General features: G+C 46.4%; 2 protein-coding genes across 2 annotated transcripts in view; both read right to left on the bottom strand.

Annotated features, from left to right (window-relative positions):
* Positions 1–7,306: 7,306 nt before the first annotated feature.
* The window catches only part of LOC137425841 (uncharacterized), a 21,934-nt gene continuing 5,240 nt past the window's right edge, over positions 7,307–24,000 (bottom strand). Inside the window, exons 3-5 of the mRNA XM_068114566.2 lie at positions 23,986–24,000; positions 21,014–21,106; positions 7,307–10,386 (exon numbers count right to left, since the gene is read on the bottom strand). The exon at positions 23,986–24,000 is cut by the window's right edge and continues 94 nt beyond it. Of these exons, the coding sequence (XP_067970667.2) occupies positions 10,245–10,386; positions 21,014–21,106; positions 23,986–24,000 (250 nt within the window). The 3' untranslated portion in view covers positions 7,307–10,244. The remainder of the gene's footprint in view (positions 10,387–21,013; positions 21,107–23,985) is intronic.
* LOC144889094 (uncharacterized) lies at positions 12,839–17,125 on the bottom strand. The gene is made up of 2 exons (XM_078768959.1): positions 16,618–17,125; positions 12,839–16,521 (listed from the first exon to the last, which is right to left on the bottom strand). Exons 1-2 carry the CDS (start codon positions 16,989–16,991, stop codon positions 13,776–13,778), a joined length of 3,120 nt encoding a protein of 1,039 aa, XP_078625085.1. The 5' UTR covers positions 16,992–17,125; the 3' UTR covers positions 12,839–13,775.

The raw sequence follows: 24,000 nt of genomic DNA, 5'->3' as shown, positions 1-24,000 counted from the left end.
CCAGGACTCGGTGGGCACGGCTTGGTAATGTGTGGCCATGGCTTGGTAGGGCGTGGCTATATAACCCGTGGGGGGGAAGCCCCCACCAGCAGATGACCGAGAGAGCCAGAGGCGTGTCGAGGCAAAAACCAGCTCTGCCGCGTGCAACGAACGATAGACGTGTGCCTGCCGACGCCTTGCTGCCAGCCCGGAGCGGAGCTGTGTGCCGGGTTTCGCCTCGAACCCACAAGCGTGGACCGAAGCGCGAGCTTGGAGCCGGACCTCGACGCCTACCATCTGCCGGGACCCTCCTCTGCCATTCCATATCAGCCCTGCCATTCCATTCTTTTGTGTACGTGACTTTGTTTTGTTTGTCTTGTCTGGGGTTTTAAGTAAGTTTGTATAAGTAGAAATTGCTCTGTGTCCTTCTGCTCCTTCCATTTCCCTGTAAATTACATTTCTTTTCTTCTCTGCTTTGGTTGTGTGTAAATAATTAATAAATCCCTGTGTTCTTTATTTACCCCTTTTGCTTCTTCACATTCGGTCGCTTTAGAGGTTTCCACATTGAACACCTGTGGCACGATTCGGCCAACGCATAAGAATCGGGTTTAGTACTGCTAATGGTTCGAACCGCGGGCTGCTAACCCGCTCGGCAATTAGAACATCTAAAACCGTGGTTCGAGCGGGAGTCCCTCCTCTGCTTCCCGGTCAGGAGTGGCACTCAGGTCCTTGGGACTTTTTGTTGACCAAATACCCTGGCTGCTCCCGACCGGAAGGAGCGTTGGGACCCCCAGGACTCACGTCGGTCAGTCGCAGACAAGGGGATTAATCCCCCCTTGGTAAGGAAAAGGGGCCGACGTTGAGATCCGTAACAATTGGTGTCAGGAGCGGGATTCGGACCTGAAGTGCGCTTAGCGCGCTCAAAATTACAAGCGGCTGAAATTCTGTTTAAAATCCAAATTAAGTCGTGCCATAGATGATCAAGGTGACCAGATGCCGGTGGGTGAGTTAGAAGGGGGGAGTGGAATCGACCCAGGATCCCGGGGAGGCAGTGGGATTAATAATGGAGGAGGAGAGCAATGAGGATGTGGTAGCAGAGGTTTCAGGCGCACAAAATGGCGGCCTCGTGCACGAGGTTGGGGGTGCACAAAATGGCGGCCTCCCATACATGACGGCGATAGCCGGGCCCCCTGTGCAAGACTGGGTGAGCATTGAACTATTGCTAATCCAGATGAATGCAAAAATGGACGCCATGATAGACGAAACAAGGTGTGATACGGGAAAATTGGAGGGCATAAATGACCGAGCCCAATAAATTAATGAGGGGTTCGCGAGGGGGCAAGCCGCATATGAGGTAAGGGAAGCCGAGAGGGAGGTTGACCGCAGGTTGAGCGGGAGGGGCACACCGGTGCATGATGAGGTAACGCGACTCGAGGAGCGCAGGTTGAGCGAGTCGGAGCAAGACACAGGTAACTGGACCGGGGTAGACATCGCGACCCGGGGTATGGAAAAGCCGGCGACCGCCGAGGTAGAAAAGGAAATTTTATTCGGACCAGCGGTCGTCGAGGGAAAGAAAAAAGAAATTAAGTCTGAATCATTCGAAGCAGGAGTGGAAATTGGAATTGGAGAGACCGGGGACTTAGAAAAGCACTCGCGGCAGGGAGGAATGGATTATGTGCAAAGTCCGTGCTCATATCACGATACTGTGCTTAATAACCCCAATAAAGATTTGCAGGTGTTGTTGGAGCGAAGAAGAAGAAGCGCCCAGGTGAGTCGTGCTGTATATTGTGCGGGGAGATTTTGTAAAAGAATGTTTGGCGCAGAAAGAATTTTCGCGCGCTTGGGATCGAGAAAGCATCCGGGCGTTGGTGAAGGGTCCCCTGTGAGTGGTGCGAGTGGAAATGGCGCACTTGTGAGGAAAGAGTGTGCGTCGGAGAATGAATGCACGACAGAGTATGAGAGTGAAACCGAGTGCGAGCGAGAATGCACGTCGGAGTGTACGGAGTGTGACACGGAGAGTGAGTTGGTGGTGGCGCAGGTGCGAGAGGGCACATCGGAGCGCGAGTGTGAAACCGAGTGCGAGCGTGAATGCACGTCGGAGTGTACGGAGTGTGACATGGAGAGTGAGCTGGTGGTGGCGCAGGTGCGAGAGGGCACATCGGAGCGCGAGTGTGAAACCGAGTGCGAGCGAGAATGCACGTCGGAGTGTACGGAGTGTGACACGGAGAGTGAGTTGGTGGTGGCGCAGGTGCGAGAGGGCACATCGGAGCGCGAGTGTGAAACCGAATGCGAGCGAGAATGCACGTCGGAGTGTGACACGGAGAGTAAGGTGGTGGTGGTACGTGTGCGAGAGTGTACACCTGAGTTGGTAGTGGCGCAGGTGCGAGAGAGCCCATTGAAGCGCGTGAGTGGGTGGATGCAAGAGTGCACCCACATGAGTGGTACGGAGTACGTACCGAGGGAGAGTGCGTGAGGAGGTGTGTTAAGGAAGTGTGCAAACGACGAGTGTGCGCAAGAAGGTGCGCGAGAGGTGTGGTGTGTTACAAGGAGTGCGGTGGTGGAATGGACGGAGTGTGTGGAATGTACGGGCGGCGTTGGAACGCCTGGTTTGGCGAGTGTAAAAAGGAATGCGTGGTGTGAGCATGTCCGGGAAGCATCGACGTTAAACGGGGCAGCGTTTAGGGCGACGGATAGCCGACGCGAGCACCCCGTGCGCGGTGCGCTTTGTTTGCAGCGAGGACCGGCCCGGACAGTAAGCGCGTCGCTCTTCGGAGCGTCGCGCACGATTCGGGCTGGGTTCCGCACTGAATGGTCGGTGCCGCGTCAGAGCGGCGATCGGCGCGATTCCGGGGGAGGGGGGCCGGGTCGGACCTTCACCCCCTGGCGGGGACGGGGTTCCTACCGGGCGAGATTGAGCCATCGGGCCGGGGACCGCAAGGATCCGCGCCGAGATGGTGCGTGGAATCTCGGCCCGACCAAACCACCTCCCCTGAACCGAATGCCGGACGGACTCAACCTGCAGGCGACCAAACCACCCGAATTCATTGCTCGGCTTTGCGAAGCCGAGTTTTAATGAGGTAACGACGCACCGAGGCTCAGATATAGCGGACTGTGATGATGATAGTGTTTGGATTCAAAATTTTGGAATAGTGAATAGGATTGGCAGTAATGATTGGCAAATTGATGATTGGTAAAATGATTGGCAGTGATTGGCAAATTTCGATTTGCAGGAAATTTGATGGCAAAATTAATAGTAGGAGATGCCCGATGTGCAAGGATGGTAAATCCACCATCCCTCGCACTCACGGGGCACATGAGCACTAGCTATGGGGCTTATGGCAGTGTAAGCTCGCCGAGGGAGGGTTAGGATAAAATGATAGGGATCTAGAGAAGATTGACCATAGGTAACTGGAGATTTAAGTAGCGACATTATACCTGTAGTGGGGACGTAGAGAGTAGGGTAGTTGGATTATAACGACGAGGGAGCGCAATAGTATAAGGGGCGACTGGGAAGCGCGAGTTTCAGAGGGGAGTAGTTAGATCAGATGATGCCGTGTGTGTGTGTAAAAGTGTATTTAGAAGTGTATTGTGAAAAGTGTGAGGTGATTGTGAGTTGTATTGAGCGTGGAAGTGTATGGAGCAGTGTATGAGGAATAATTGTGATTGTGCATTGTATTGTATTGAATGAAGAAGCCTGGAGGAAGGAGGGTGCAGGAGGCACCAGGTGTGATTGCACAGGTGTGCAAGTGAACAGGTGTATGGAGCAGTGTATGACCGAGTAATGGTGATTGTGTGTTGTGTTGAGCAAATAGTCCTGGAGGAAGGAGGGTGCGGGAAGCACCAGGTGTAGGAGTGATTGCACAGGTGTGCCAATACAGGTGTGAAGCATGGTTGTATGGAATAAATGGAGTATGGAATAAATGGAGTATGGAATGGATGGTGTGGAGTGAGTATGGTGGAAACTGTGGAGTGGAGTGGATGGTGCGAAGGTGTGTATGGGGAGGAGGGACCCCATCACGAATACCCGGGGAGGTAGTTTAAGAGTTAGGTAGAGGGTATAGGTAAATTGTGGTTGGATATTGGCATCTGTGGTGCGTGTGGAAGAATGGTGTTCGGATGGGTGCATTAGTGACGTGGAAATGGCTGGGCGTGTTGCCTGTTAGTGTGTGCAGTTAAATGGGCACTCCGCCACTGTGAGGATGTCGGCCAGGAGAGGCCGCAGGTGGGCTCTGGGAGCCGTTAGAGTTTGTGGATGGGGCCCGAGGATCCGGAGGACGGACCCGGGTAGCCCAGTGCCAGAGAGGGCACCGAGTGGGGAGAGCCCCAGAGGGCCTTCCCCAGTTAGATAGGTTAGGTATGGAGCAGGTAAGCTCGGAGGCAACTGCAGTGGTGGAGGTGTGCAGGTGGGTAGACCTGCTGGGAGAGCCACATGACCCAGTCCTGAAATTGTGCAAAGGCACAGGGAGTTGAACCGGGGGAGTGAGACCCCAAATTGATGAAGCACCACAGCTTGGTCAATGGGAATTTGGTTCTTAAAACCGCATAGAGTAAGATGGCCAATGGATTGGCAGGGAAAGACCCCGGGTAGTGTAAAGTGTATTAAAGTCATTTAGAGGATAGTTAGGATTGAGAATCTCCTCGCACCATCTACATCCACTCACCTGGGGTGACAGAACTCCACACCGTGCCATGGTTTGTTGTTTTTATTATTTTTGTGCAGATGTTTTGGAAATGTGAGACGCATCACGACGTGGGTGTGACATTGTGCTGGATGTTCCATCTCTCCCTTCATAAGAGGGATTGATGAGGAATTTGGGTGATGGCAAATTTTGGATTAGTGGGATTGTGACGAATTTGGTATAGAGGAGATATGGGGAGGACGAGACGTAGCGACAAATTTGTAAATGTGTAGATTATTTGGTGTACATATGGGGTAAGGGCAAGGGTAGAGTAGGTAACAGGGGGGCGACGTACGGTAGGGACGAGCTTTTCTCCGCTCAGTCTCCAGTCGCACCTCACCTTGCATTACCTTCGTTGATGTGTACCCTTGTGACCTCACCCCTCGCTAACCTGCCCTCTCTGTCTTCCTTCCCCGACCCATGGATCGTGCTCTCTGGGCACTGAGGGGAGCGTGCGGGAGTCCACCATTGTGTGCCCGAATCCCCGCAACCAGCTGCCTGCATCCACGCACCACTTATGGACCACAGTCTGTGGCCAAGCACCACTTATGGACCACAAGCTTTGTGGCATGGCCCTTCTGCTGGGACCGGCCACGATGGCCCAAGATCTTGCTTGCGGACCCGGTGAGGTGGCACCAAGCCCACAGGTGAACCACCAATAGTCGGCCCCTGTGGGCCACAAATAAAAATGGACACGGTTTGTGCTTTTGTTTTATTATCCACCAAATAGGCTGCAAGCAAGAAGAACAAGAAAGACATCAAGAATGACAACGGCCAGCAGAGGGAGCCGAAGCGGAAGACCAGCATCAGTTTTTTTGTTTTTTTTGAACTGTGGTGACTGTGCACTGACTGGTGCTTTATGGTGCTTTGATGTTTATTGGTGCTGGTGTGTCGATGCAGTGCATGCTGTCTCCTCCCCTCCCACAGGATTTTCTTTTTGTTCCCCCAAGAGAAAAAAATCACAGGTCCTGGTTTGCGTTGTGTAAATAATGAAATAGCGTCACTTGTAAATAATGCTCCCCACCGTTCATGTATAGTTTGAAAACCATTCCGCAATTCGGTTATCCTGTGGGCGTGAATCTGTTAGGCAGGGTGCAATGCAGCAGAGGGACATACTTATTTGTGTTTTTAAACTGTCGCACTCAGGGTCAGGTTAATTGTAGAGGGAATTACACCTACGTGCCACGTTAAGTTAAAGTTGTGTCGGCCCGAGACGTGCCGTGAGGAATGAGGGTGCTGTGTTACGGTTTTTAGAACCTTCACTTTGTAGATTTAGTATTAAAATTTCCTATGTACATTTCCCCTTTAATTGGCTGTTAATTGAAATGAGTGCACCGTAGCTAGTCCATGTACAAGCACGTAGGCCACCATCGAACCTCTCTTCTCGAACCTCTCGAACCTCTCGATAGTTAATTCTTATTCTATGTCAGTATAAGGCTCTGTTTCCCATTAATTGACACTGCATTGCACCGAATCGAATAAGATAGTTCCCTTTTCAAGTTTCCCCCAAATCATCTCTTCAAAAGTGCCAGTAACATTGGGCGTTTTTCTGCGGCGTTCGCCACCGTTGCATTGGGCGGTTTTCTGCGGCGTTCGCCACCGTTGCATTGGGCTGTTTTCTTCACTCCAAACTCCATTACGCACGCGGTCAACTCGGGGGAGAAGGGCGTGGCCGGCCCATCGTCTTCAGGAGGTGGAGCCAGGAAGCCCTTGCGCCCAACCAGGACTTGGTGGGCACGGCTTGGTAAGGTGTGGCCATGACTTGGTAGGGCGTGGCTATAGAACCCGTGGGGGGGGGGAAGCCCCCACCAGCAGATGACCGAGAGAGCCAGAGGCGTGTCGAGGCAAAAAACAGCTCTGCCGCGTGCAAAGAACGATAGACGTGTGCCTGCCGACGCCTTGCTGCCAGCCCGGAGTGGAGCTGTGTGCCGGGTTTCGCCTCGAACCCACAAGCGTGGACCGAAGCGCGAGCTTGGAGCCGGACCTCGACGCCTACCATCTGCCGGGACCCTCTGCCGTTCCATATCAGCCCTGCCATTCCATTCTTTTGTGTATGTGACTTTGTTTTGTTTGTCTTGTTTGGGGTTTTAAGTAAGTTTGTATAAGTAGAAATTGCTCTGTGTCCTTCTGCTCCCTCCATTTTCTGAATATTACTTTGATTGCTTTTCTTCCTTTAGTCCGGTGTAAATAATAATAAATCCTGTTATTTCCTACCTTCGTCTTCTCCTTCATGCTCGTCCGATCGTCTTTGTGATTTCCCCATTGAATACCTGTGGCACGATTTGGCCAACGTTTAGGATCGGGTTTAGTCTTTGGTAATGGCTCTAACGTCGTGTTGCTAACACCGCTCGGCAATTATAACATCTAAAACCGGGGTTCGAGCAGTACTTGCCTCCTTGTTCTGTGGAGGTACGGATAAAGGTATTCGGGATAAACCCTGGACCCATAACCCTGATCCGTTCCATCCCGCGGGAGAGCGTTACAAGTACCAGGAGCGGAGACGGTCAGCTTAACAAGACAAGGGGCTAACCACCTCTTGCTAAGGGGAAGAGCCGTACTCCGTATCCGTAACAATATATATATATATATATATATATATATATATATATATATATATATATATATATATATATATATATATATATGAGTTAGAGAGCATGAGAGCTCACTTTTATTCAGCAAAACAACACAAATATATTAAAAGAAGCTTTGTAAATCTTGATTTCAGTGTAGGGAAATTTATGGTACATCATCATAGCATATGTTTTATATCACGTAGAAAACAACATGATGCACGTAGAAAAAATACATTTTAGATGAATTAAACCGAATAAAGGTATTTATGACTCATACAATCAGTGTAAAAGAAACATCATCTTCTTCTTAAACATGCAGTAATTAATTACAATCAGAAAGTTCCTCTTGTATAAATATTTTTACAAACTACCTTTATACAAAATAACATTCCCTGCCAGCAGAGAAAGCAACTTTTCTCAACCCAAAAACCTGCTCATTCTGACTCTGATCAGCACTTGTGTATGAACCAATGTAAGTATAGTACTGCAAGTTTATACTCGTATGTGAATCATTGTGAACATAAAATTGAGTTATTTTAGTTTTCCTACCATCTTCCCCAAAATTCTTTCATCCATTCATTGTGTTGTAGTGGGGCAACTTAGCATAACAATTGTGCATTTTGTGAGGAAAGCACCAAATTTGGCACACTAGTAGACTATCATATTATGAAAAGATCTGGATATTGGGCCATCTCAGATTCAGAGATTTGATTTTTGCAAGATTTCGATTCGATTGGGATCGAAGAGAACACCTTCTTCGTCTTCTGTACAGTGAGGTTGCCAGCCCTGAATTCTCTGGCTACATCTGGGTGCTTCATTGGGAGTGCAACCATGTCCCTCAGGTGAACAGGGACCCACCTGGCATAGTGTGTGTGGTCTAAGGCATGGAACCATGGGACCAGTTCCGTCAGGGCATCAAGGTACATCGTGAATGAAGCCTGCCGCAGAGAACGCACGTAGACCAGTACCAACATCTCTAGTTCCAGCACAGTTTCCCAGTACTGAAAGTTCTCCTCTCTGGTGACACCAGTTAGTCAGGTTCACTATGTTTTTTCGTTCAAAATCATGGTAGATTAGCAAACCTATACATTTTTGGAAACGTTATTACATGGAAAATCTGAAAATCAATGTTTACATTTGCCAATTCCGACCAATTCGATTCGACCAATTCGACCAATCGACCAATTCCATTCGACCATTCGACCAATTCGATTGATTCGATTCGATTCATCGAATTCGATTCGATCGACCATTCGACCAATTCGATTTGCCAATCAATTTGACCGACCTTTGCTTGTGTGGAACGGACTGTGAAAACGATGCGGACTATATTGTCGGATACGACACACAGGACAGTGATGACGAACTCTAAATGGCATATTCTGTAATCGTGTATGTTTGATGCCATTGACTGCCTGTGTATATTTTGTCATTGACTGCCTGTGTAGATGTGAAGTTATACTGACTGCATGTGTATATATGATTTTGCTGACTGCCTGTGTGTTTGGTGATATGAATTATTGTGACACATTTTGATGTTATTAACTGCCTGTACAAAATGATAACATGTATTTGATTATGCAACTTATCGCGAATATAAAGACAGTATTTGGCAATTCAAAACCTTTGATTCGTGTCTTACCATTCCCCATAGCACTAATTTGATACTTTCATTGGATTCCTTGTCCCTGAAAATATAGGTTTAGTATATTTTAAAAAGTTTTTAGGGTAATTAGAGGCAGAAATAGAACAAAATATGTATTTTACAGTGGCCATTTTGAAAATCCAAAATGGCCGCCATATAGGTATCTCTCCAAATGTAAACATTGATTTTTAGTTTCCTTATGCTATAACCTTTCCAAAAATGTATAGGTTTGCTAATCTACCATGATTTTGAACGAAATATAATTTATTGACATAGTGAACCTGACTAAGTCTTCAAACTCAGGCAGGTCTTCTGCATCATCAGCATATGTCATACAGTAGCGTTCATACGCACGGTGTTGCAGGATGTGCAGTGCCGCTGCAGTGATTTGATGAGCTCTTCTTGTGCGGGTGACGTGGGCAGCTCGCAGGAAGGAGTCGGCCGTCCCTGGCGTTGCAATCTCAGCTTGCAAATCTGCAAAATCTGCAAATCTTGCAAAAATCGAATCTCTGAATCTGAGATGGCCCAATATCCAGATCTTTTCATAATATGATCGTCTACTAGTGTGCCAAATTTGGTGCTTTCCTCTCAAAATGCACAATTGTTATGCTATATTTAGCTTAGCTGCCGGACTATTGCCCATTTTACTTCACAGCAAAGTGTCAAAACAGGACAGTTAATATGGACCAGACAATTGCAACAAAATACAAGTAAAATACACAGAAAACAAGCAATGGAAGCAATGAAATATGATTATGAAACCAGTGATAAAGCTATTAAAAAGCCAAATTTAAAATTTAACAATATATAGAGAAAAATGAATTGACAAAACATAAAACTAGAACATGCAGCACTTGGTAGAGTGCATACATCCACCAGGCTGAGCAAGTTTACATTTTGTATCCCACTGGACAGGCCAGATCTGAACCAGAATGTAATCGCTTGTTCTTATCACCTCACCAACTCAAATCCACATCGTTTTGTCATAACCTGACCATAACATTGGGAGATATCGTGTTATATATCGTTTTTGGCCCCATCTGTCAATGGTGAAGAATCACTTAAAGATTCTCATATCTGGAACCGGATCCAGATCTTCACCAAAAGTTAATCAACTCGTCCTTGTCGCACATCCAACCTGCCCGCCATATTTCATCGGAATATGTCCATAACTTTTGGAGATATCCTGCTCGCAGGCAGACAGACTTGTTCAATTGCCTCCAGCTCTAAATAATCAACTAATCAAAGGAAAAAAAGTCTTAATGCCACTTGGCCATTGATGTTCGAGCACAAAGTTGCACTGTGCAGAAAAAGGAGGAAAGAGCCTCCTGAACTCAAAAAGGAACCTCCTGCAAGGCAAGTAGATTATTGATATCGGTGCCTCCGTTTACGTCGCTCACAGCCTCTGTGCTTCTTGCCAACGAATAACTTTTTTGTGGCACGACAGTAACAAAGTTTCTTGAAACGTTCGGCACCTTGGGAGAACTTAAGGTCACGTTCTTTGCACCTGGAGGAAGACAATGGAGGTACAAGGTTGAACAAACAGTGCAATACCTCGTGTGTTCCTGTTACTAGGTTTTTGTTAAAGGATGTCTATAAAGTGTGATTTAATTGCATAATGTCATGGAAAATAAATAACTAGTGGGTTATTGCATAGGATAAGCTTATTGCGTGTAGTTAGAGACAATTATTCTTTGTAATTTGAAATTCATGAATAATATCAATGCAGCTGTGTTGCTTAGGTTGTGTAAACTGCATTGTGACACTAATCGAGGGGGGGGGGGGGGGGGGGAGATGAAACGTTATATGTATATACTAAAAGTGTGAAAATCTTGATGCCCTTTGACCATTTGTCATCAAATTTTAAACAAACCTTTATTATAAGAATATGCAGAGAATAATTAAAAATTGTGTCAAAATGTGAACGAGCAAAGTCATACTGACTATAAATAGCTCTTATTAGCTCCGCCTCCACGAGTGAAGTGTGAGATGGCTGGGTTTTTTAATCGCTTCCAAGTTTCTATTCTGTTACGTGGTCCTCCCGGTGACTACCTGGTCTCGGTGACCCCCGAACCGTGAGAGGAACCCCGCCAGAAAGATATATGATTTATACGCTTTCATAACGCAATCAATATGAATTCCAGTCAATAAGAAACCCCACACCAAGGATCCGGATTAATCAATAATATATTCCCAATCAATCAACAACAATCAATCAACAATATTACTAAGATGGCCATCTCATATATTTCCCCCCTTGACCCCACTCACTGCACCCTCAATGGTCACTGTCCCTCACAATGTCTCTGGGCCCCTCCAGACCAAGGTGAAGGTCGACTTATCCGCACACGGGCGGTTGAACGGACCCCTGGCTGACGTGCTCCAAACGTGCACGTCCCGTACCGGGAACGGCTGCTGCAGCGGACACCTCCTCGGGACGCCACCGGGGTCGGAGCCCGTGATCGCGGCCTCTGGGCTGTGAACGGCTCGCAAAGCGCGCGAGGCCCAAGGTGCGACCCGTACACGCACTCGTAGGCGTCGAGGCGAACAGTGCCGGACGCTTGGTTCCTTCCAGGAACCCACGGCAACCTGACACGTAACAGGCAATCACCCCGCGCAGGTAACTCCTCTCGCCAGACGGGCTTTTCAAACGCAGCGTTCCAAAGCAGATAAAGATCGACTCGGCTCGCGTCGGAGCTGGTCGAGGATCAAGATGGCCGCTTCTCTCCCGACCTTGTCTTCCTCCTTCTCTTCCGGTTCACCATCCCGTTTCCGGTCTCGTTCTTACCAGGAGCGCTTCTAACCATTTAACCACAACAACCTTTAATAGAATAAACATTGATAAGAAATGACCTGAATAGTAATTCACATAAATCCGGAATTCGTAACACTCCCCCCCCCCTTCAAGAAAGAAAGTTTGAACACCGCGAGAACTTTCTTTGCAGGCCAACTTTGATAAACAAACAAGATATCTCACACCCCAAATCATCAGTTCCCCCGAGCACAATTATCACATCTCAAAAATAAAGCAACAATATTTCACAAAACCCCCAGATTAATTCATTCTGGACAAAGCGTCCGCCACGACATTGTCCCGGCCCCTTACATGTTCAATTTCCAAGTTGAACCCCTGCAAAGCCAAACTCCATCTCATCAACCTCTGATTTTTATTTTTCATTCTTTGAATGAAGGTTAAGGGGTTGTGATCCGTAAAGACCTTTATGGGAAAGGACGTGATTCCTAAATACACCTCATAATGTTGAAGCCCTAGCAGGAGAGCAAGGGTCTCTTTCTCCACGGTGGCATAATTTGCCTGATGTTTATTGAACTTTTTGGAGTAGTAGCACACAGGGTGGTCCACCCCATCCTCATCTTCCTGTAACAGGACTGCTCCAGCCCCTACATCGCTTGCATCTACGGCCAACTTGAAAGGTGCTTGAAAGTCCGGAGCGGTTAGGACCGGAGAGCTCATTAGTATCGCTTTGACGTGGGCAAAGGCCGCCTGACATTTGCCATCCCAAACGAATGGGGTCTCCTTTCTCAACAAACTCGTTAAAGGGGCTACCACATCCGAAAAATTCTTACAGAACCGCCGGTACCACCCCGCCATACCTAAGAATCTCATCAGCTCTTTCTTCCCCTTTGGGACTTGGAAGCGATCGATAGCTTCCACCTTGGCGGTCACTGGTTGTACCTGACCCTGCCCTACTACATGGCCGAGGAACACTACCTGTGCTCTTACGAACTCACTCTTGGCTAAGTTGATGGTCAGCCCTGCCTCGGACATCGTCTGAAAAAATGCATGGATTTGCTTAATGTGGTCTTCCATGGTCATGGTGTGGATGATTACATCATCCAGATATGCCTCCACCCCCTCCAGGTCTGCAATGAGCCTATTAATCAGTCGTTGAAATGTAGCCGGCCCGTTCTTCAATCCAAAGGGGAGGACCTTGTACTGATTTATTTTTTTTATTTTTTTTGTATACAAGATCGAGGCTCGTGAAAGAGCGAAATTATAGATATAACCCATTCGGAGTGACCAAAGCTGAGATTTCTTTGGCTCTATCGGTAAGAGGAATCTGCCAATACCCTTTCAGCAAGTCAAATTTGGTAACAAATTTAGCTGGGCCAATTCGATCAATACAGTCGTCAATCCTCGGGAGGGGATAGGAGTCAGTCTTGGTCACTGCATTCACCCGTTTTAAATCTGTACAACCGAAAGCTGCCATCGGGCTTCGGAACCAACACACATGGGGAGCTCCATTCACTGTTGCTTGGTTCGATGATGTCATTGTCCAACATATATTGCATCTCCTTCCGAAGATACTCCATCTTCACTGGGTTCATCCGATAGGGGTGTTGTTTCACCGGAGTGGCCTCCCCCACCTCGATATCATGATATACTAAGTCCGTACGACCAGGTACATCTGTGAACAAATGTTTAAATTCGAAAATTAGGCTGTACAGTTGTCCTTGCTGTTCCCTCGTCAAATGACCTAACTTCTCATTCAAATGACTCAACACTTCGGTGTTCGTCAATTTGGGGCAGGCCTGGTCATCCAAGTTATCAAACTTCACACCGGCGTCTCCATCCATTTTCACCGGTACGACAGGTGAGACAGGAACTATGTCTTCCACCGGTTCCCTCTCATGATATTTCTTCAGTCGGTTGACATGACACAACTGTCGCTTTTTCCGTCGGTCGGGAGTGGTCACCACGTAGTCTGTCTCATTCACCCTCTCCTCAACTGCATAAGGACCGAAATATCTAGCCTGGAGGGGCTGACCTGGAACGGGAAGCAATACTAGCACCCGGTCCTGAGGACTGAAATTCCTTATCTGCGAGGTCTTGTCATGTCTCTCCTTCATTTTCCCCTGGGCCATTCTCAAGTTCCGTCATGCCACGTCACAAGCCTTTGCCAATCGGTGTTTCACTGTGGACACATACTCCACCATCGGTGTCTGGCACTCCTGTAGTAACCACTGTTCTTTCACCAATTTCAACGGTCCTCGCACTGCGTGTCCAAACACAAGTTCAAACGGACTGAATCCCAAGGAATCCTGCACGGACTCCCTCGCAGCAAACAACAATAGGGGTATCCCTTCATCCCAATCCTTGGCACATTCAAAACAATACGTTCGGATCATATTCTTTAAAGTCTGGTGAAACCTTTCCAGGGCCCCTTGGCTCTCGGGATGGTACGCGCTGGATCTTACTTGTTCCACCCCCAACAGGTGTACCACTTGCTGGAAAAGCGTGGACATGAAATTGGAACCCTGATCAGATTGGATGACCTTAGGTAGACCAACCAAAGTGAAAAATTTAATCAAGGCCTTTGCAATAACTGCCGCCGTGATTTTCCTCAGAGGCACTGCCTCCGGGAACCTGGTGGATGCGCACATGATGGTCAGTAAGTATTGATGTCCAGCTTTGGTTTTGGGTAAAGGGCCCACACAGTCCACAATGACTCGGCTGAATGGCTCTTCAAAAGCTGGAATTGGCTTTAAAGGGGCAGATGGGATTTTTTGATTCGGCTTTCCCACCAGCTGACAAGAATGGCAGGACTTGCAGAACTCCGCCACATCCCGTCGCAATCCCGGCCAGAAAAAATGTACCAATATCCTGTCACAGGTCTTGTTCACTCCCAGGTGCCCGGCCCAAGGGGTCTCATGTGCCAAACTCAATATCTCCTTCCGGTACAGCGGTGGCACCACAATCTGATAGTGAACTTTCCACTCATCGTCTGCGGGCACCTCCGGTGGCCTCCATTTCCTCATTAGGGTTTCCCCCTTCATGAAATACCCAACAGGTATCTTCGTAGCCTCTTCTTCCGTAACGGCTTTCTCAATTAAACTCTGGATCTCTGAGTCTTCGTGTTGCTCTTCCACCAGTCTCCTTCGGACCAGCGCGGTTTGCTCAACTTCGTTCCCCGCGGTCTCCGACGGACACTCCACGTCCCCTTTCGTTCCAGACACTACCGTTTCTCGAAATTCCTGGGTATCACTCCCCTGGTTATTTCCCCTTTCCGAGTTGTCTTCCCGTACCTCTAAGGGTTCCAACTCCCCCTCTCTTTCTTCCTCCTTCTCTTCCGAGTGCTTTCTACCCATAGCCCGAGTCACTGCACAGGATGGAAAGATACCCGGAATCTCCATCTCTAACCGAGTGGTGTTATTTTCCTTACTGGGCTTTTCCACCAACATTGGATTACCAGAAACTCGACCCCCGGCCAAATCATTCCCGATAATAAAAGAGATTCCCTCCACAGGAAGGGTGGCTTGTAAGCCTACGGTGACCGGCCCTGATACCAACTCAGAACTCAACTGGATGACATGAAGCGGAGCTTTAACATAGCCCCCGACTCCCTGTAAAAGCACACTAACCCCAGTTGCCGTCTTCTCTGACAATGGCAAAATGCCCTCCAGCATCAACGATTGGTGGGCTCCTGTGTCCCTCAATACCCTAACTGGCTTCTGGTTACTCGGGTCGCCATCCAGTGACACGAACCCCTCTGAAATGAAAGGTTTGTAGCCCTCATGAACAAGGTTCCCCTGGGACGCCGTACCTTTGACAGGGGAATCTTCACCAGGCTCTGCTCTCCAAGAATGATTTCTCACACTTGCCAGTGCATTCGGAGTCGCACTAGACTGATTCCGTTCCGGGTTCTCCCTTTTCCTGAGGTAACATTGGGACATCAAGTGTCCAGTTTTATGGCAAAAAGCACAAGTAGGCCCGGAGGAGAACCTCGGGGTCGGCCTTGAGCCCCCCGGAAAATAAGTTTGTCTTGGGCCCGTAGCCCTCTGATTTCTAACAGTTGGGGTATCAGAGTTGTCCCCATAATCATCTCGAGGCCGCCGCCATGTATTGTCGTTCTCCGCACCGGGTGTTCCATAACTCCCCTGCTGAAGTCTAGGCGAGGAGTTAGGTTTGTGGACCCCTATCCGGTGTGTTAAGGCATAATCATCTGCCATGGTGGCTGCGTCCCACAACTTTGGTACTTTCTTTTCCTGCAGGTACCCTTTGATGTCCTCGTGGACACACTGTTGAAATTCCTCCACCAGGATCAAGTCACGCAATGCTTCGAAGTCTTTCCCGACTCCTTTTGACTCACACCACCGATCAAACATGTTTTCTTTCACTCTGGCAAACTCCACATGGGTCTCACTCTCCCTCTTCCTGGCATTCCTGAATTTTTGCCGGTAAGCTTCAGGAACCAACTCATAGGCTTTGAGAATGTGCTTCTTCAATACCTCATAATCTGCACATTGGTCCATTGGTAGCGCCGAATAAATATCTTGAGCTTTACCCACCAGCACACTTTGCACTAGTATGGTCCAGGCCTCCTCCGGCCAGTTTAACTGTCGAGCCACTTTCTCAAAGTGTGGAAAAAATTTAGCGACTTCCTTTTCACTGAAGGGTGGAACCAGCCTCACATGTCTGCCCACATCCCAGGTGTTCTGGCTATGTGTCGGCCCAGTCAGCAAGGGTGGTACCTCTCCCCGTTCTCTCATTAACTCCAGCTCCTTGAATTTAATTTCTTGCTGAAGCGCCATGTCACGTTCCTTTAATTCCCTTTCGGCTTTTCTCTCCTCTGCTTCGAGTTCTCTTGCAGCTCTCCTCTCCTCTGCTTTTCTCCCTTCTAACCTTTCCTGGAGTTCTCATTCCACTCTCCTTTCCTCTGCTTGTTTCTCTTCTCTCCTCTCTTCTGCTTTCCTTTCCTCTGTTTTCATCCTTTCTAACCTTTCCTGGAGTTCTCGTTCCACTCTCCTTTCTTCGTCTGCTCTTTCCTTTTCTGCTTTCCTTTCTTCTTCTGCTCTTTCCTTTTCTGCGTTCCTTTCTTCTTCTTTGATCCGTTCCTGGTTCCGTAATTGCAACTCCAGTTTCCAGAGCTCAACGTCTTCTGGTTTTTCGGGTAGCCACTCCCAGGCTAACTCGTCCCATGTTCCTAATCCCACCATAGATTGTATCACCGCAGTCTGCAACTCTGCCTTCCTCAAATTAGTTCGGACCTCCAAGTTAAAATGTTTGGCCAATTTCAAGAGGTCCGATTTTAGTAACGCTCGGAACTGTGCCTCACTCGGGGTTACCGCAAAGTTCTGTGCCACAAACGCCATGGTGACTATCGTTAACACCTGTTAACCTTCACCCAAGACTTTACCACAATTTCCCAAAAATTTACCAATTAATAATTAATTAATTAATTTTAATTAATAAAAATATTATTTTATTATTTTATACAATTTTATATCCCGGAATTCAATTGGACGAGCCCCCAATTCTGTTACGTGGTCCTCCCGGTGACTACCTGGTCTCGGTGACCCCCGAACCGTGAGAGGAACCCCGCCAGAAAGATATATGATTTATACGCTTTCGTAACGCAATCAATATGAATTCCAGTCAATAAGAAACCCCACACCAAGGATCCGGATTAATCAATAATATATTCCCAATCAATCAACAATCAATCAACAATATTACTAAGATGGCCATCTCATATATTTCCCCCCTTGACCCCACTCACTGCACCCTCAATGGTCACTGTCCCTCACAATGTCTCTGGGCCCCTCCAGACCAAGGTGAAGGTCGACTTCTCCGCACACGGGCGGTTGAACGGACCCCTGGCTGACGTGCTCCAAACGTGCACGTCCCGTACCGGGAACGGCTGCTGCAGCAGACACCTCCTCGGGACGCCACCGGGGTTGGAGCCCGTGATCGCGGCCTCTGGGCTGTGAACGGCTCGCAAAGCGCGCGAGGCCCAAGGTGCGACCCGTACACGCACTCGTAGGCGTCGAGGCGAACAGTGCCGGATGCTTGGTTCCTTCCAGGAACCCACGGCAACCTGACACGTAACAGGCAATCACCCCGCGCAGGTAACTCCTCTCGCCAGATGGGCTTTTCAAACGCAGCATTCCAAAGCAGATAAAGATCGACTCGGCTCGCGTCGGAGCTGGTCGAGGATCAAGATGGCCGCTTCTCTCCCGACCTTGTCTTCCTCCTTCTCTTCCGGTTCACCATCCCGTTTCCGGTCTCGTTCTTACCAGGAGCGCTTCTAACCATTTAACCACAACAACCTTTAATAGAATAAACATTGATAAGAAATGACCTGAATAGTAATTCACATAAATCCGGAATTCGTAACAATATCACCAGCAAAAGTACTGGCGCTGTAACAATGAGTCACTTCCTGACGGAGGAATTTTAAAAACAGACCCGGGTACAGTGAATGGACCTGTGGCGTATGAAGGAAAAATGACGCTCGGGGCGAGATGTCAAATTGCCGCCCCTCGTAACTTCCCATAAGTCTTGAATGGTGTGTGTGCAGTGTCCGTGTGTGCGTGCAGTGTCCGTGTCAGGGCTGTAACCATTTTACCATTTGAGCTTTGTCATCAAATTTTCACCAAAGCTTTATTCTGAGAATATGGAGGAGCCAAGTTAATAATTTTGTCAAAAGGTCAAAGGTCAGCGTCACATAAAAGAATCCATTTTCATGAGATTGACCTGAAATTTTAAGAATTTGCATATTGGGCCAATTACTTTGTGGACAGCACAGATGAAGTACACAAAAACGGCAACACACAGATTCACCTTTAAATAGTCTTCTATAAACGTGAAAATCAAGCAGCAAATCAGTGAAATGTGGAAACCACTGAGAGCAGACAAAATGTCGACTTTACATTTGCAATGAAATAGTTCGACATGGCGGACGTTTGATTTGAGTTCCAAACACGATGTTTGATTTGGGTTTTTTAAAATAAGTATATTTTTGTAGGTACATTAATATAACTATATATTAATACAATCAAAGTATATTGCACAAAAATGTGAGCTCTGTCTACTGTAACGCCATGGCTTGCAAAAGCAGTCTGAATAAAAACAAAAAGGGAGGTCTGTCCACTGTAACGCCAAGGCTTGCAAAAGCAGCCTGAATGGCATTCACCAAGTGGTGGTTAATCATATTCAAAAATATATGCAATCTGCATCCATAATCTAGAGGGAATTTTAAAAACAGATCGCAGGTGCAGTGAAGTGACACCCTGTCCCATGGGAGTATGAATTAAGTTAAAAATTATGAAGTTAAATAAAAAAAAATAATCACAGCCTCACTTAAATCAATGAATATATACACTTTGTTCTAAAATCGCAAGATATAGTAAATTTTGTAAGATTTCACTCCAGATCTGGACATTTATTTAGACCACTACAGCATCAAATCCTCATATCCGAATCCAGATTTTGATGATATGCTTCAATTATGTAATGATTTAATCGATCATGTTTCCAAGGCAAGTCATGTTTGAGCAGGCCAAAACAAAATGGCAGCTTAAGACCCAGCGAGGTGCAGTGGGCTGACCAAGATAGCGGGCTGCCATATTGATAAGGCTTTTTCAGGGGGGGGGGGGAGGGGGGGCGGTTCTTAAAACTCCGTCCACAACTTTTTGAGATATCCTGCTATGTATCGTTTTTGGCCCTATCTCCCAATGGTGAAGAATCATTTTAAAAATTCTAGAAGTCGAATTCGAATCTGGATCTTCACCAAAATCGAATAATTTCGTCCTTGTCACATACACTACATCTATACCAAATTTCGTCCGAATCCATCAACAACTTTTTGAGATATCTTGTTCACAAACAGACAGACAGACAGGGGTGAAAACACAACCTCCATCCAACTTTGGTGGCAGAGGTAAATACAGTCGTGGCCAAAAATATTGTCACCCTTGCACCTTTTTCAAATAACTAGCTTTCTGACACTGGGTTGAACATTGCGCTCCAAAATGCCTTGGTAATCTAATTTCATGATGCCATGCACACATTCAAGGTACTCAGTGCCAGAGGGAGCACAGCAACCCAAAAACATCACTGAACGTCCTCATTGTTTGACTGTACTCTGTCGGGAAGGAGTTCTTTTCTTTGAAGGCTTCATTTTGTTTTCTGTAAACATAGAGATGATGTGCTTTAGCAAAAAGCTCTAATTTGGTCGCATCTGTCCACAGGACATTCTCCCAGAAGGATTTGGCTTGTTCAGATGTGTTTTGAACACTCCAGTCGGGCTTTTTCAGCAGTGGGGGTCCTCCTGAGTCTCCTACCATAGAAACCCCTATCATTGAGTTGGCCATGGATGGTGTGAGTTCAAACTGTCGTACATTGTGTCTGAAGGACAGCTTGAATCTGCTAGGTAGTTGATCGAGGTGCTTTCTCCACCATTCGAACAATCCTTCACTGCAATCTTCGATCAAGTTTTCTTTTGCGGCCACGTCCAGGAAGTTTGGCTGCAGTGGCCATGAGCCTTAACCTTCCTTATAACATTGCGTACAGTGGGCACAGGAACATCAAGGTCTCTGGAGATGGACTTGTAGCCTTGAGATTATCCATGCTTGGATACAATCTTGTGTTTGACCTCCTCAGACAATTCTCTGGTTTTCTCTCTTTTCTCCATGCTCATTGCGGTACACACAGTGACACAAATCAGCAGAATGACTCCTTTTCTCTATTCAAACTTGTTGAATAAGTGATTTTTATATTGCAGGCACCTGCAACTCACCACGGGTGAGTTCAATTCCAAAGTAAAGGAGAATCACCTGCTTGAAATCTAATTATTTCTAACAACTTCTCAAAGGTGCCAATCATATTGTCCGGGCGATTTTAGGATTTATTTGTGGAATAAGCTAACATTTAGTGATTTTTTCCAGCATTTTTGTTTTGTTTCACTTCAAACCAAAGAAATACATTTGTGGATACCAAAATATATTTTTATTTGACCGATTTTCTGGAAGAAATGGTGCATTATTTGAAAAAAGTGCAAGGGTGCCAATATTTTTGGCCACGACTGTATATAAACACTTTTGAGATTGTACAGCATTAAAATCATCTGATCTTGGATGGATTTAACAAAGATTTGTTTGAAATTCCTAGCATGTTGTGCTCATTTCACTACGACCTGCAGGACGAGGGCTGCAGAAAAGTTTGAAATTGTGAACAAATAATCATTTGATATTCTCCCGAAGCCAATCAATGCCAAGTTTGTTTCTGACCAGGCAAATATAGTCAACGTAAATGCGTGAATGTTTCCAAATGGATTCAAAAACTTCGTCATTGCGAAATGTGTGTTCAGGTATCAAAAATCAGTGAAACTTACTTCCTTTTCAAGCATTTCATGAAACGTTGAAACCACACAGCTTTCGGGTCGATGCAAATGTCCTTCATCCCGTCCTTCATCTGAACCTTAAATCTGGAAAGGGAGTTACTCATAATTATTGTGTTAATAATCTACTTCCTTTTCCAGTGTCTAATCTATCTATAATTCCAGTAATCTCTGTACGTTTGTACGTTTGTACGTTTGTTTGTCTGTGACCGCTGTTTCTCGACAACTACCGGTCCGATATACTTGAAACTTGCCAGGTATATTGCTGGGGACCCGAGGATGTGCCTTTTCAAGGTTTGAAATTAATCGGACAAGTACTTACCGAGCTATGGCGATTTAGCCGTTCGCCGTTCGCTTTGGCGTTGCGAATGGACCAAACCATTGCATGTAAATAGAGGGGGGGGGGTTCTGTGGTCGTTGCGAATGGACCAAACCATTCATGTAAATAGAGGGGGGGGGGTTCTGTGGTCGTTGCGAATGGACCAAACCATTTGATGTAAATAGAGGGGGGGGATTGTCACCGTACTCGCAAGCCGTTCGCTCTGCCTTTGGCTTTGCGAATGGACCAAACCATTCCATGTAAATAGAGGGGGGGGGGGATATAATTTTAGATATATATATAGTACGGGCATGCCCTAGTGAATATAAATGACAGGAAACCCTTTCAGTTTTTGCCTCCCCAAATTTATCAACGACCTCTTTTGCATAGAGCTAGAAGTCAATCCCCACATGTGAACTTTCTCAAGTAGCTGTTCTTTCAAAAAATGTAAAAATGGGAGACGTGTTTATGAGTATGCAAGTAAATTAAAGGATGTCCAAGCTAGTGATGTCAACTGTAGGCCCATGTCTATATTTCCATACATTCATGGTGGGGAGGGAATATGCGGTGGTAGTATATTGAGAAAAGTAAATTTTGAGAAAATGAATAGGAGGCAGAAGATTAGTGGAGAACAAAAAGAAGCGAATAGTTGTGGAGTAAAGGTAAGAAGAAGAAGAACAGGTTGAGTGGGACAAACAGTAAAAGGAAGTGAGAGTAGGGGAACATATGAGCACATCGTTCATAAGTACAGTGGTAGTCTATTGGTGAGGATACTTGAAGGAAACAGTATTAAGGATTTGGATTCTAATTTTCAGGAAATCAGACATTCTAAAGAGAGTATGGCCACATCAATATTGGATTGTCGGAAAAACCCAGATGGTTCAATCTACTGAACTATTACACCCTGAACTACTTTCAGGGTGTAATAATATGCCGATACTGCACCTGCTTTGGTCTACATATGATGGTGTTCCACTCAATGTGGTTGACTTATTCCTTTCCCTTGCTGCAGGGGGTCGTTCTAACTGACTATCAACCGCCTCATGTACTTCCCAATAATAAGTGTATGATGAGGTTGTTCGCAGGTGAAACGTCCTGCCATTTTTACTGTATAGCTCATAGTGCAATTCCCGTCTGGAACAGCGTTTGTCTGTCTGTCCGATGTATGTATGTATGTTTGTATGTCCCTCACAAACGTCCACCAATCGGAACTGAGGCTCTAGTCACATGATAGAGGGACACATTTAGTAACTATTCCAGTTGCATATTTTACTAAAAGGAAATATAATAACCTTTTGCGGAATGTTTTGGGGTCCCAGCGGGTGTCGTAAGGTAGGTAGGAGGTTTCATAAATTTCTCAATACAATTATGATTTTGAAATGCGATCGATACGGACCTTGCTCCTGAATCCGGAAGTGAACAGATGATGATGTTTCACTGGTATGATAATATCTCAGTACAATCGTGATTTAGCATTATATTTTGATATATAAATATTGTAGTATTAATTTATTGTTGTACAGTTTTCCCATTGACTGAATATAGCAACATTCAGACGAGGTACTTTTTTGTGCAAGTCCTTCACAAACCTGTCAATGCCTGATGTTTGACTGAAGGTGGCACAGGAATGTGGAATTTATTGGCTCATGGTTTGCCATTCGCCGTTTTGTTTTACCCAAGTCATTCACGAACCGGCTGTCCATGCCTGAAGGCAAAAAATATTAAATACTTACATTATTTGCTTACTGGTATCCCCACACAGGTCATACTATCGTCTTCAACTAAAGTATCAAACGAGCCCGGCTACCCTGTTCTGAGACTATCGGCTTTGTTTGCATACTTAACATGTGTGGCACCGAAACCCCACAGCCATCATCACACCAGCTGATAAATTGTGCGAACAATTTTGTTTTTGCTTACAATTTTCACTCAGCTCTTACTCATTGTAAATAAAATAAATATATACTCATCATTACTACAAACTACTTGAAGGTGTTTGGGTTTCTCAGTAACTTGCGATTAAGAAGTTGCCAAAATAGATTACTTGATCGAATTGAAAAGTAGCCGAGGAAATATCTCGGGCACTGTAGAAAAAAGTCTAGGCTGGGTTCAAAATCCCGACCCAGCTAAAAACTGTCATCCCGGTGTTTCACAAGCAGGGTGGTTCATCAATGAACCAGGTTCCAAGCAGGTTCCAACCAAGCAGGTTCCCCCCCCCCCCCCCCTTCCCACGCCTCCTCCCCCCAAGCCCTCTCCCTCCCACACTTCTCCCTGCTCTCAAATGTTGTGTTTGTGTGCTTCCCCTTCTCTCCCAATGTTGTCTTCCGCTCCCTCTTTTTATATATTTTGTTTGTCTGGTTGATTTGTTTGTGAAATAAATGTCAGCTCTTTCACGAGCCTCGATTCAGTATACAAAAAAAAAAATGCGTGTGCCATCTCTCAAATGGACGTTACACTGGGTGTCCTGTCTGCCAGCATTCATTGGTGGTCGTTAAAGATCCCACGATGTGCTGAGTGAAGAGTAGGCGAGCGATCTCCGGTACCATAAACAAATGCCAAATTCTTGCCCTAACCAGTAGAGGGCATTGCATCATTCGACACCCCGAAGCCTTATGCTGCAGATGAAAGGAAGAAGAAGAAGACTTACATGGTCTCAATATGC

The sequence above is a fragment of the Myxine glutinosa genome, unplaced genomic scaffold (assembly GCF_964187855.1).
Source record: "Myxine glutinosa unplaced genomic scaffold, kmMyxGlut1.1 SCAFFOLD_759, whole genome shotgun sequence".
Classification (NCBI taxonomy): Eukaryota; Metazoa; Chordata; class Myxini; order Myxiniformes; family Myxinidae; genus Myxine; species Myxine glutinosa.
The sequence above is the reverse complement of the archived record's forward strand: the minus strand, read 5'-3'. Positions and strand labels throughout refer to the sequence as shown.

What these genes read in the sequence shown, in the direction of transcription:
- LOC144889094 (XM_078768959.1), bottom strand. Translation starts at nt 16,991, where the DNA reads ATGGCGTTTGTGGCACAGAACTTTGCGGTAACCCCGAGTGAGGCACAG. An exon ending in GAACGAGAACTCCAGGAAAG is followed by an intron (nt 16,522 to 16,617) that starts GTTAGAAAGGAT and finishes ACTCCAGGAAAG; the next exon opens with GTTAGAAGGGAGAAAAGCAG.